Source organism: Scyliorhinus canicula, chromosome 1 (genome assembly GCF_902713615.1).
Source record: "Scyliorhinus canicula chromosome 1, sScyCan1.1, whole genome shotgun sequence".
Taxonomy (NCBI): domain Eukaryota; kingdom Metazoa; phylum Chordata; class Chondrichthyes; order Carcharhiniformes; family Scyliorhinidae; genus Scyliorhinus; species Scyliorhinus canicula.
This window is the reverse complement of record NC_052146.1, coordinates 290,979,700-290,993,262: the sequence shown is the minus strand read 5'-3', so window position 1 is coordinate 290,993,262 and position 13,563 is coordinate 290,979,700. Positions and strand designations below refer to the sequence as shown.

At 56.3% G+C, this 13,563-nt stretch overlaps 1 protein-coding gene across 2 annotated transcripts in view; it reads left to right on the top strand.

Annotated features, from left to right (window-relative positions):
- The window catches only part of pld5 (phospholipase D family member 5), a 216,564-nt gene that overhangs the window by 25,545 nt on the left and 177,456 nt on the right, over window positions 1–13,563 (top strand). For both annotated transcript variants that reach the window (XM_038815060.1, XM_038815051.1), the window contains exon 2: window positions 12,634–12,776. In XM_038815060.1, coding sequence (XP_038670988.1) covers window positions 12,634–12,776 — 143 coding nt within the window. The remainder of the gene's footprint in view (window positions 1–12,633; window positions 12,777–13,563) is intronic.

The following is a 13,563-nucleotide window of genomic DNA, read 5'->3' as shown; positions in this document are numbered from 1 at the left end:
GTATGCCCGCCATGGCCAGGTGCCCCGGCCACAAAGGCAGAGGTCAACATCGGGCAAACAAGTGAGCCACCGCTGAGTTGCGGGGTAATTCATTGACTTCACAGTAATTTCATTGAAGCCGACTTGTGACAATAAGCGATTTTCATTCTTTCACCTCCCTGACACCACACACCACCCCAGCCCGCGATCCCACAACCCCAAGCAGATTCCAGCGATAAGGCGGCAACGAATAGCAAAGGGAGCCCCCAAACGCAAGCCTGAGGCACCCTGGGGCACCCTGGGGCACCCTGGGGCACCCTGAGGCACCCTGGGGCACCAGTCCGGGGTCGACCGACTTTCCATCATAGCTGTCTCCATCACTCTCCACCATCCCTCACACACTCACCTCAGTTGGGTATGTTAGTGATGAGGTTCCTGGGGCATTATCGGCTGCACACCACACATTTGCAGCGATACATCAGGTGGACGTAGGAACCGAGGGGATGGACAGTCGGAGGGCGGACTGACCCCAGGGACTAGCTGCCCCAGATGGGTCTTGGTCTTCTAGAAAGGGTGGTCCCATTGATAGATGCTGGCATAGAGCCGGGGACTTTGCGAGGGGTTGTCGGTTACCATCCAGCGACTGCAGGTACAGTTGGAAGAGTCCAACCTCCTGCACGAGTCGGAGGCAGTGCTGACCATGCATGTCACCCAGACCAAGACCACTCGGGTGGCATCCGTGGTGGAGGCCGCAAGCATTGTGACTCTGGTCGAGACGAGAGCAGGCCTCCAGGACTGGTAGGGCCAGGTGGTGGGGTAGCCTCAGAAGCTCACTCTGGTTGCACCCCCATCCCACTGAGAAGCCCAGAAGGCCATCGTGCATCCCGAGGGAGGAGGGGGTGATGGGTCCCGTGCCGGTGACCCCCGCAGGGGAGGTGCCGGAACACCGCAGCATCTTGGACCCACCCCCACTCCTGTCTGGACAGAACAGGGTGGCACCACGCCAGCTGGGACATGCGAGAGACGGCCGTTCCTATCCAGGCCCAGTCGATCCAGAGGATGGTCACCAAAGGGGACCCATGTCACAGGGTGGGAATTGCAGCAGGCCGCCTCTACTCCTGATGTACCACCTGGCACACGTGTTATGCAGCCTCTTGTGCCTGCCTGTGCCCCATGCCCTGCCCATCCAGGTCATCTTCTGCATCATCCTTGTCGGACAAGTCCTGGCGTTCATCCCCGTCTTCCACGTCACCCTCGGCTACGTGACGTTATGGAAGATGTAACAGGTCCCCACGATGCGAGAGGCCCTCCGAGCGCTATACTGTACGAATTCTCCAGCGCGGTCCAGGCACCTAAACCACAGCTTCAGGATGCTGATGCACCGCTCAATCACACCCCGACTCGCTGCATGGGCATCATTGTTGCGGATATCCGCATCATCTGTAACCTTCGGTGGGCGTCATCAGCCACGACCGCAGCCGATAACCACTGTTGCCCAGGAGCCAAGCCCTCACTTGGGGGTGTACCTGGAATGTGCCAAGAGGAAGGTGTCACTGGCTGGCTCCTGTTCCTCTGGGGCAGGCTCCACTGCTACATGGTCCTCCCCAAGCAGCTCCTGCTCATACAACCTCAGCGCAGCCCTCAAGGCTGCGATGACTAGGATGAAGGCCACCATTCCTTGTTGGATTCCGAAGTCCATTATCTGCAGGGGGTAAAAGGCAGACATGTTACGTACCTCCCATGCCTGACCAATGGCCTACACGGTGGCTCCGGCCTGCAATGCAGCCCCTGTCCTCATTCATCTCCTCCTCCATCTCGACCCCCCACCCCCAACAGTTCCCCCTGGTACTCTGGCCTCCGCCCTCAACCCCAAACTCTCGGCCCATCTCCTGAAGGGGCTATTGTGGGCATCTGCCCTGGGCAGTCCGTGCGTGGACACCCCGGTTCCGGGGGGGGGTGGTCACCCTGGCCCCCGTGGCCCATCTCCAGGTTGCCAGTTGGCCATCAGCTAGACCAGCAGCGCGTGATTATGCCTCTGCATGACCCACCTCTTTCCCTTAGCAGCCCTGGCGCCTGTTTACCGATTTTTAAAACCACAAGTGAAACTCGCCGTCGGTAATTCCTCCTGGCAGCGGCGGAGCGGCGCAGTGTAGAATGCATTGATGTCGCTGTTGAGGCAACGGAGCATGGCATTCCATTGGGTGCCTGGCGCCGTCCACTATTTTCATCTCACGGGCAATCCTCCGCCCAATCGCATTTCACAATTCCAGCATCGCTGGATGGAGAATCCCGCCCAGTTTCTTTTTCTCTGACCTCTCTCTATCCTAGTTGTCCAAAATGACAAAAAAACACTTAAGTGTTTCATAACAGCAAAAAACTGGAACGGATCTCCTGGAATTAACCCATTCATGAAACTCTTTCTAATCAGTTAACATCTGACTCTTGGAGCGCCACGTGACTATTTATCAAAAAGAGATCAGTTGAGTGTGGCTCACTTACATGAAATGAAAATCGCTTATTGTCACGAGTAGGCTTCAATGAAGTTACTGTGAAAAGCCCCTAGTCGCCACATTCCGGCGCCTGTCCGGAGAGGCTGGTACGGGAATGCATGATCAAGACATGTTAGAGTTCAACAAAAGGGAAATTAAAATATAGGCCTAATGGTAAAATGCTGAGACGTGTTTGGAGGCATTGTACAATTTGATTCCTTTAAATATCTGTGAGCCTATATATTAGATACATTTTTAGTCTTTGATATGTGTTGTGTTCCTAGCTGGGATTGTACAATCTGTGGGTTTGTTTTTAAAAAAATAAAATGAAAGCTAATCCACTGTGGTGTTCAGTGACAAGTGTGAGCTATCAGGAGAGCACATCGCAAACTGTCACATGATTACAGGGCAATGAATGATTGTGGAGGGAGCTATGCTGATTCAATCAGGGTTCACTCTTTAGCTCAGCGATTTCAATGGTCATTTCTTATTTTTTTATAAATTTAGCATACCCAATTATTTTTTCCAATTAAGGGGCAATTTAGCGTGGCCAATCCACCTATCCTGCACATCTTTTGGGTTGTGGGGGCGAAACCCACGCAGACACGGGGAGAATGCGCAAACTCCACACGGACAGTGACCCAGAGCCAGGATCGAACCCGGGTCCTCAGCGCCGTAGGCAACAATGCTAACCACTGTGCCACCGTGCTGCCCCACAATGGTCATTTCTGATATAGAACTCAATTACAGCGTAGCCTGAAGCTGCTGCTGCCTGATGCTTTAATCCAGTGATAGGCACCTAGGCATCTGACTGGCCCTCTTCATCGCAGTGGGCCGCAAGATTGAAATCGGGCTTGGTCATTAACCATGACCCTATGAAAAAGATTAAATACATTTAATACACGCTAAATATTTCGGAATGTGTTGTGGAAAATGCTTAATCATTCATTTATTAATAGAACTGCTATCAGCTTCAAATGGTAAAATCAAAACAAATATTTGCACTTATGGAAACAGAGCAGGGCTCTCACAGTCAATGTTGTGAGCAACCAGCACTCCCCTCACTTTGCGTGCCCTTCCTTTACATGCTGAGGGGGGAATCTCAACGAAACCTATAAAATTCTTTTTTTTTTAAATAATTTTTATTGGAATTTTTTGAAAAATATATATCAACAAAACAATAAGAACAATAACAATAATAATAGTAACCCCCCCCCCCCGGCACCTGTAACAACGCATATAACAAACCCCCTATCCCAATAAACAACAAAATAAATTAACAATATGCAAATTAACTTAAACACTATCCCCCTAACCCCCCCCGCTTCCCCCCCTTCCCCCCTTTCCCCCCCTCCCCCTTCCCCCCCCGTTGCCCCCCCTTTCCCTCCCCCCCGTCTTTCCCCCTTTCCCCCCCCCCCATCCCCCCCCCCCCCCCCCCGGGTTGCTGCTGCTGCTGACCTAGTACCTTATCGTTGAGCCAGAAAGTCGAGGAAAGGCTGCCACCTCCTAAAGAACCCTTGTACCGACCCCCTCAGGGCGAACCTGACCCTTTCCAACTTAATGAATCCCGCCATGTCATTAATCCAGGTCTCCACACTCGGAGGTCTCGCATCTTTCCACTGCAGCAAGATCCTCCGCTGGGCTACTAGGGACGCAAAGGCCAAGACATCGGCCTCTTTCGCCTCCTGCACTCCCGGCTCCACCCCAACCCCAAATACCTCGTTGGAGGGAGCGGCAGCGGCACCGTTACCAGTGCCTTCAGGCTCGTGTCTCCACAGGACGCCATCTCCATCCGTTTCCATGCTGCCCCCTCCCCATCCATTACCCACTTACGTACCATCAAGACGTTAGCCGCCCAATAGTACCCAGAGAGGTTGGGCAGCGCCAGCCCCCCCATCCCTGCCCCGCTCCAAAAAGACCCTCCTTACCCTCAGAGTCCCGTGCGCCCAAACAAATCCCAGAATGCTGCTGTTCACCCTCCTAAAAAAGGCCCTCGGAACGAAAATGGGGAGGCACTGAAACAAAAACAAAAACCTCGGGAGCACCGTCATTTTAACGGACTGTACTCTACCCGCCAACGACAACGGCAGCATGTCCCACCTTTTAAATTCCTCCTCCATCTGCTCCACCAACCTAGTAAAATTGAGCTTGTGCAGAGTCCCCCAGCTCCTAGCCACCTGAACCCCCAGGTACCTAAAACTCCTCACTGCCCTCTCTACCAATCCCGTTCTCCTGATCTCCTGGGTGTACGACAAACAGCTCACTCTTGCCCAGGTTCAATTTATATCCCGAGAAACTCCCGAACTCAGCAAGAATCTCCCTCACCTCCGGCATTCCCCCCACCGGGTCTGCTACATACAACAGCAAGTCGTCCACATACAGCGACACTCGGTGCTCCTCCCTATCGCACCAAACCCCTCCACCTCCTCGACTCCCTGAGAGCCATGGTAAGAGGCTCTATTGCCAGCGCAAAAAGCAAGGGGGACAGGGGGCACCCCTGCCTCGTCCCACGGTGGAGCCTGAAGTACTCGGACCTCCTCCCATTTGTCGCTACACTCGCCATCGGGGCCTCGTACAGCAACCTCACCCATTTAATAAACCCCACCCCAAACCCGAACCTCTCCAACACCTCCCACAGGTACCCCCACTGAACCCTGTCAATGGCCTTCTCCGCATCCAATACCACCACAATCTCCACCTCTCCTTCTGCTGCCGGCATCATTATCACATTTAGCAGCCTTCGCACGTTAGTGTTCAGCTGCCTCCCCTTCACAAAACCTGTCTGATCTTCATGTACCATCCCCGGCACCCAGTCCTCTATTCTAGTGGCCAAGATCTTTGCCAGCAACTTGGCGTCTACATTCAGCAGTGAAATTGGCCTGTATGATCCGCACTGCAAGGGGTCCTTATCACGCTTCAGGATCAGGGAGATTAGTGCCCGAGACATCGTCGGGGGCAGAACACCCCCTCCCATGCCTCGCTGAAGGTCCTAACCAACAGGGGGCCCAGCAGGTCCCCATATTTCTTATAAAATTCAACCGGGAACCCATCCGGTCCCGGCGCCTTCCCCGACTGCATGTGGCCAATCCCACTGACCAGTTCCTCCAACTCGATCGGCGCCCCCAGTCCCTCCACCTGCTCCTCCTGCACCCTTGGAAATCGGAGCCTGTCCAAAAAACTCTCCATTCCCCCTCCCACCGCCGGGGGCTCCGACCGGTACAGTTCCCTATAGAAGTCCCTAAAGACCTCATTGACCTCTGCCGCACCACATTCCCATCTCTATCCTTCACTCCACCAATCTCCCTAGCCGCGTCCCGCTTACGAAGCTGATGCGCCAGCATCCTGCTCGCCTTTTCTCCATACTCATAGACTGCTCCCTGCGCCTTCCTCCACTGTGTCTCCGCCTTTCTGGTGGTCACTAAATCAAACTTGGCCTGCAAGCTACGCCGCTCCCCCAGCAATCCCTCCTCCGGGGCCTCCGCGTACCTCATATCCACACTCAACAGTCTCTCCCTCTCCCTCCTCTCCCTATGGGCTCGGATGGAGATCAGCTCCCCCCTAATCACTGCCTTCAGAGCCTCCCACACCATCCCCACCTGGACCTCCCCAGTATCACTAACCTCGAGGTACCTCTCAATACATCCCCGAACCCTCCTACACACCTCCTCATCAGCCAACAACCCCACATCCAGACGCCAAAGCGGGCGCTGGTCCCGCGCCTCCCCCATCTCCAGATCCACCCAATGCAGAGCATGGTCCGAAATCGCAATAGCCGAATACTCGGCCTCCTCCACCCTCGGGACCAGTCCCCTGCTCAAAACAAAGAAATCAATGCGGGAATAAACCCTGTGCACATGGGAGAAAAAAAGAGTACTCCCGAGCCCTCGGCCTCCCGAACCTCCAGGGATCCACTCCTCCCATCTGATCCATAAACCCCCTCAATACCTTGGCCGCCGCCGGCCTCCCGCCTGTCCTTGAACTAGAACGATCCAGTAGGGGATCCAGCACCGTATTGAAGTCCCCCCCCATAATCAAGCCCCCCATCTCCAGGCCAGGAATGTGGCCCAACATACGCCTTATGAAACCAGCATCATCCCAATTTGGGGCGTACACATTAACCAACACCATCCTCTCCCCCTGCAGCTTACCGCTCACCATCACATATCTGCCGCCACTATCAGCCACAACCTCAGACGCCTCAAACGCCACCCTCTTCCCCACCAGGATCGCCACCCCCCGGTTCTTCGAGTCGAACCTGGAGTGGAAAACCTGCCCCACCCACCCCTTCCTCAGATGGACCTGGTCCGCCACCTTCAGGTGGGTCTCCTGGAGCATGGCCACGTTCGCCTTCAGCCCCTTCAGATGCGAAAACACCCGGGCCCTCTTAACCGGCCCATTCAACCCCCTCACGTTCCACGTAATCAGCCAGATCAGGGGGCACCCCGCCCCCCCCTCCCCCGTTGACTAGCCATAGCCCATCGACTGCTCGACCCTGGCCAACACCCATTCGGCCCGTTTCCCATGGCGATAGAACCTCACCCCGACCCCCCCGACCCGCACCAACTCCTCCCTGGCCAATCCAGCAGCAACCCGGTATCCTCGGGTGAATAGAAAAACTCCCACAGTCACCAATCTCTAGTTCGAGTCCAGCTTTTCAGCCTGCACAAAGGCCCTCGCTTCCTCCGGGGACTCAAAGTAGTGATGCCGGTCCCTGTAGGTGACCCACAGGCGCGCAGGCGGCAACATGCCGAACTTCACCTGCTTTCCATGGAGCACCGACTTCATCCGGTTAAACCAGGCTCTCTCTCCGCTTGGCCACCTCCGCACTCCAGTCCTGGTAGATACACACTACTGAATTCTCCCACTTACTACTCCTCACCTTCTTGGCCCATCGGAGAACACACTCCCGGTCACTGAACCGATGGAACCGCACCAGCACCGCCCACGGGGGTTCATTCGCCTTAGGCCGCCTGGCCAGTACTCTGTGGGCTCCCTCCAGCTCCAGGGGCAGATGGAAGGATCCTGCCCCCACCAGCGAGTTCAACATCACGGCCACATAGGCCGGCAGGTCCGACCCCTCCAGCCCCTCCTCGAGGCCCAGGATCCACAGGTTCTTCCTCCGTGACCGAAGCTCCATCTCCTCAAACCAATCTTGCCACTTTTTATGAAGCGCCTCGTGTATCTCCACCTTCCCCACGAGGGTCGACAGATGATGGACTTTGTCTAATCTGTTCCGGGGGTGCTGTGTAATGTCGAGGGGCAGGGGTCGGAGCTGTGTTCCGGGGGGGTCATGATGTTTCTCCCTCCCCTCCTCCTCCAAGGAGTGGAGCCGCTTGTGGAGGGTGCCCTGTGCCGAAGAAATCTCCATTCTCGCAATGCCCCCCCCTCCCCGAGGCGTCAATAGGCCCGGGATGAGCTGGAGTGTCCGCGGTGGCCCCCAGGCCGGAGTTCTGGGGCGCAGGGGTCTCTCGGCTGACGGGGTTGGAGGTATTTGCAGCCGATCCCCGCCTTGCCTTCTTTCGGGCCTTGCGGCCTGGTGGAAGCCCTCCCTCCTCCACTCCGGCAGCCGACCAGCCAGTCTGAGCCAGCATGGTGCCCCCTCTGTGGGGTCGGGGTGGGGGTCGGGGTGGTAATGCCAATGGAGGGGGAGGGGTTGGTGGTGCCACTCGCAGCCACCTTGGTGTCAGTGGTGGCTTTGGAAGCGGGGCAGTTCTTCTGCACGTACCCCACCTTCTTGCAGGCGTGGCACCGCATGCCATCTGCAGACCAGAAGATGCGGAAGGTCTCCCCTCGATGGGAGACCTCGAATCCCCCCTAATATATCTGCACGGGCCATGCGGATGAAAGCCTGGCAATGAAAGGAGTAGATGTGCCTGAGGGGGGGCGTCCTTCAGGCCGAGAGGGAGCGGCGCTTCCTCAGAATGAACCTCCCCCAGTAGTTGGAGGAGGAGCTCGGAAGGGAGGTGAGGCAGGACATTGGACAATATGAGCCGCTCGGCAGTGGCCTCAAGAGGGTCCCCTGCCACGTGGATCCCGCCCACCGTGAGCCCCTTTTCAAGGACGAGGTAAAATGCCCTCTCAGCCCTCAGGAAGAACATGACTTTCCCGGACATTCGAGAGGCGGCCAATATGGGCGAGTGGCCGAGGACCCCGGCCATCGCGCGGACGCACGCCTCTATGGTGACGGTGGGGTGAGTGTAACACTTTATGCCCAGCTTTTGGAATGGTGGCGGGGCTGTGGGAGCAGTGGTGGCCGAAGAGGCTACCACCCCCCACATAGGTGGCTCTGGTCGGCCCCGCCACTGGGGTAGGCGGAGTAGCCATCAGGGCAAGTGCCACGCCCACCCCAATGGGGGCTTTGTCGCATTGGAATTTAATTGACGAAATAGATAGTGGAGAGGGGGTTGTCAGGGGAAGAGCGAGGAGGAATGACGTACTCTCCCCCTTGGAAGGTATACGGGGGAGCGAGGCAAGGAAGGGAAGAGAAGAGAGAAGAAGGAGCACTGTTGGAGGAGGTCAGCAACACAGGAGGGTGGGGCACCGTAGATGGAATGGTGCCCGAGGTGAGAGACTCCGGATACTCCGGGTGAAGCTGGAGGTTGGGAGGATTGGGGACCTGTAGCCGAGGAGGGGGCCCACCAAAAACAAACTACAGTCCGTGCTCCCACCCGAGGTCACCACACTGAGGTAAGTGACGCTGGTTTAAAGAAGTCTTCAGACCAAGTAGGGCTCAGCAAAATACAGTCTGTGCTCCACCCTGGAACGACCACCCAATGGAACCGATCTCTTCCCTGCTGGTTTAAGGGATCATCAGCCCGGGAGAGGCCCAGCTGGTCAGAGCCGGGCCCTCAGCCCGGGAGGGCCCAGAAACCACTCAATGTCCCCGACCTGGAACAAGCTCACCAGATGGAATGAGGAAGGCCTGACAGTTGGGAGAACTGGGCAGGGCCGGGCTCTCAGCCCGGGAGGGGCCCAGCTGGGCAGGGCCGGGCCCTCAGCCCAGGAGGGGCCCAGCTGGGCAGGGCCGGGCCCTCAGCCCCGGAGGGGCCCAGCTGGGCAGGGCCGGGCCCTCAGCCCCGGAGGGGCCCAGCTGGGCAGGGCCGGGCCCTCAGCCCAGGAGGGGCCCAGCTGAGCAGGGCCGGGCCTTCAGCCCAGGAGGGGCCCAGCTGGGCAGGGCCGGGCCCTCAGCCCCGGAGGGGCCCAGCTGGGCAGGGCCGGGCTCTCAGCCCGGGAGGGGCCCAGCTGGGCAGGGCCGGGCCCTCAGCCCCGGAGGTGCCCAGCTGAGCAGGGCCGGGCCCTCAGCCCGGGAGGGGCCCAGCTGGGCAGGGCCGGGCCCTCAGCCCGGGAGGGGCCCAGCTGGGCAGGGCCGGGCTCTTAGCCCGGGAGGGGCCCAGCTGAGCAGGGCCGGGCCCTCAGCCTGGGAGGGGCCCAGCTGGGCAGGGCCGGGCCCTCAGCCTGGGAGGGGCCCAGCTGGGCAGGGCCGGACTATCAGCCCTGGAGGGGCCCAGCTGAGCAGAGCCGGGCCCTCAGCCCGGGAGAGGCCCAGCTGGTCAGAGCCGGGCCCTCAGCCCAGGGGGGCCCAGCTGGGCAGGGCCGGGCCCTCAGCCCGGGAGGGGCCCAGCAAACAAACAGTACAAGGGGGCTTTACTCACACCTTGTTTTGCAGCCACCTTCCTGTTGTTGTTATTGATGTTGTTGTTGTTCCATCCTTCTCTCCTTCCTCTCTCCTTCCTGCAGGCAATTCGGCAACAGCCAGCACTCAGCGACAGAGAGCAGCTGCAGCCACTCTAGGTGGATTGGCCATGCTAAATTACCTCTTAATTGGAAAAAAGATGAATTGGGCACTCTAAATTTAAAATAAATAAATAATAATTATAAATGGAAAGAACTTGGGTAGATTTTCCCCTCATTTCCCTGCTGTTCCCATTGATAACCGAGGAACAGCAAGGCCAGTTGTACCATCGCTCCAGCCGCCTGGGCTGAAATCGATTAAAGTCAACAATTGAACTTGGGATCGACCTGTGTGATGTGTGTAGCTCAGTAATTGTTGTGATGCCTGCTCCCTGAGCCATTTTGCTTTCTCATAGAAGAATTAAAGACTGTGGGCGGGATTCTCCGACCCCCCCCCCCCCCCCGCTGGGTTTTGGGCGGAGTGGCCCCCCCGGCAATTCTCGGGCCCCAATGGGCCGAGCGGCCGTCAGTTTCTGGCCAGTCCCGCCGGCATAAAATGGACATGGTCCATCACGGTGGGACCTGGTGTGTAGGCCGGCCACTGATATCCTCGTGGGGGGGGGGGGGGGGGGGGGGGGTTGGGGGGGATCTGGCCCTGGGAGGGGGGAGGTGTGCGGGTGGGTGGGGGCTTCCACGGTGGCCTGGCCCGCGATCAGGGCCCACCGATCTGCGGGCGGGCCTGTGGCATGGGGGGTCACTCCTTCCTTCCACGCCGGCCTCTGTAGGGCTCCGCCATGGCCGGCATGGAGAAGAACCCCCCAGCGCATGCGCAGGAAACATGCCGGCCGGTCTGCGCATGCACGGAACCACGGCGCCGGTTCTGCGCATGCGCCAACTCAGGCCGGCCCTTCGCCGCCGGCCTAGCCCCCGGAGGTGCGGAGGAATCCGCAATTTCCGGTTGGCCCGACGCCGGAGTAGTTCGCACCGTTCTTGGCGCTGGCGTCGGTGCATCCCGCCAATTGCGGGAGAATCCCGCCCTGTGCCTCTAAGGTTTGCCTGCAGCAGATGCATTTTTTTTGCAGCAAAAAGGTTCCCCTTAATGGCTGAATTAGCTGTGGAAGGGGATTGGGGTGGGGGGGGGGGTTCGTGGTCAGGCTGGGTGGGGTAGGTGGGGGTATGTGTGGGTGGGGTTGCATGTTGGGCGGGTGGGAGGTGGGGGGTTTGAGTTTCTGGTTTGTGGACTCTGTCATAAATGGCTCTATACAAAATCAATACAAATAGCGTTCAGAAAATGAAGAGGTGCCTTCCTTCGCATTTAATTGGTTTTAAATGGTCTTAACCTCCCAATGGACATGAATCGGCTCCATAAAATACTCACGTCTCTGCCAACCTCCAGCAGTATAGAATTGAAGGTGGTCAAGTCGTGCCTCGGCCTCTTTCCCTTGTTAAAGGTGCTATATCAGGGGTGGGCAAACTACGGCCCGCGGGCCGCATGCGGCCCGCCAAAGGTATTTCTGCGGCCCACCAAGTCATTAAAAAAAAAATTTTTTTTTTAAAAAAAATTTTTTTTTTTTTTTTTAAATTTTTTTTTTAAAGGTTAATGGGTGGGGGGGCTGTTGGGTTACTTACTGGCATAGGGTGGATACGTTGACTTGAGTAGGGTGATCATTGCTTGGCACAACGTCGAGGGCCGAAGGGCCTGTTCTGTGCTGTACTGTTCTATGTTCTATATGAGGCGCCCAGAATCATAACCGGGTGAAGTAATTATTTTACTTAATATACTATGCGGCCCTTTGTGAATTGTGAATTTCTGAATGCGGCCCTTGCACGGAAAAGTTTGCCCACCCCTGTGCTATATAAATGCAGGTTATTGTCAACCTGCAGAATAGGCTTGTTTTCTGGGACAATGGAAATGGGACCTGAGAAGGGACCGAGCGGGCTGAAGAAAGGCAATATGAGAATAGGAACACTCGATTCACTTTTTGGGTTATTTATGCAATGCCTTCTTTATGGAAGATTGAATGGGAGGGGTAAATGTGTATGTGGTTTGCATAAGGAGCCGGATTGATTGGGTGGCATGATGGCACAGTGGTTAGCACTGCTGCCTCACAGCACCAGGGACCCGGGTTCAATTCCGGCCTTGGGTGACTGTCTGTGTGGAGGTTGCACTTCCTCCCACAATCCAAAGGTTAGGTGGATTGGCCGTGCTAAAAATGAGCCTCTTAGTGTCCAAAGATGTGTTGCTTAGGTGGAGTGGCGGGGATAGGGTGGGCCAAGGTGGGCTGCTGTTTTGGCGGGTCGGCCGAGATCCGATGGGCCGAATGGCCTCCTGCACTGTAGGGATTCCATCTATTCCATGTATTCTATGATGGGCCAAATCGCATTCCTTGCTTTCTTTTCATCTGCTGTTTAAAGAAACAAGTCCTCAAATTGTTCTCTGTTTTGCTCTAACTGAACCAATGTTCATACAAATCTTTTGTTTTCTCCACCTTAGTCACAGCAGAAGTGCATCGTAGGTTTTGCCCTGGTGTGTTGCTTCGCCATCTCTGTTGCGCTGATATTTTCAGCTGTGGACATTCCAGGCAGCAGCAGTGACACAGAAGACATTTCGGAGGACAACTGCAATAGGGATTGCCGGTAAGAATGGGTTTACTTCAGGCATTTGCGTCGACGGGTTGCCCCAAGCTCTCCTTCTCTGTCTCTTGAATCACACAATGGCTCCGTACATCAAGTCTGATTCCAGATGTCCTAGAAGCCCTCCTGTATCCAAGTGACATACTTTTATTTGTGCGAAATATCCCACAAGGGAATGGCTCTATCCCCTATGACCCCCAGGACCTGAGGGGGCCGGGGGGGGGGGGGGTTAGTGACCATAAACAAGACACACCGGCTCATTTCTCAGCTCTCAGACCCATGCATGTTGAAACCAATTACAGCTGTCCTCGCGTTGCCACAGCCAAAATGTGATAATACAACACAGGCTGGAAAGTTTCCAGTCAAATGGCTCAATACCACCCTCGGCAGGAAAAGTGTAACCACGGAGCCAGCCGTGACGCAGTGTGTTCCGTCTTTTCTACTCCACTATTGACGTACGTTCAGATTGCATTGAGCTCTTGTCAGCAGGTCGTAGCCTATTTGGCCAGCTGGGATGTGGCATTTTAGTGATGAAATGCTTCCTTGTGCTTGCTGATCTCTTTTTTTTTAATCCATTGATTTTTAAACCTTGTCTTGAATAAATGTCAACGATAACATTCAACGCCTTGCTGAAATGCAATTGTGTCCAAAGACGTGCAGGTTAGGTGGATTAGCCATGTTAATGTGCCCTTAGTGTCCAAAAAGGTTAGGAGGAGTTATTGGGTTATAGGGAAAGGGTGGAAGTGAGGGCTTAAGTGGGCCGGTGCAGACTCGATGGGCCGAATGGCCT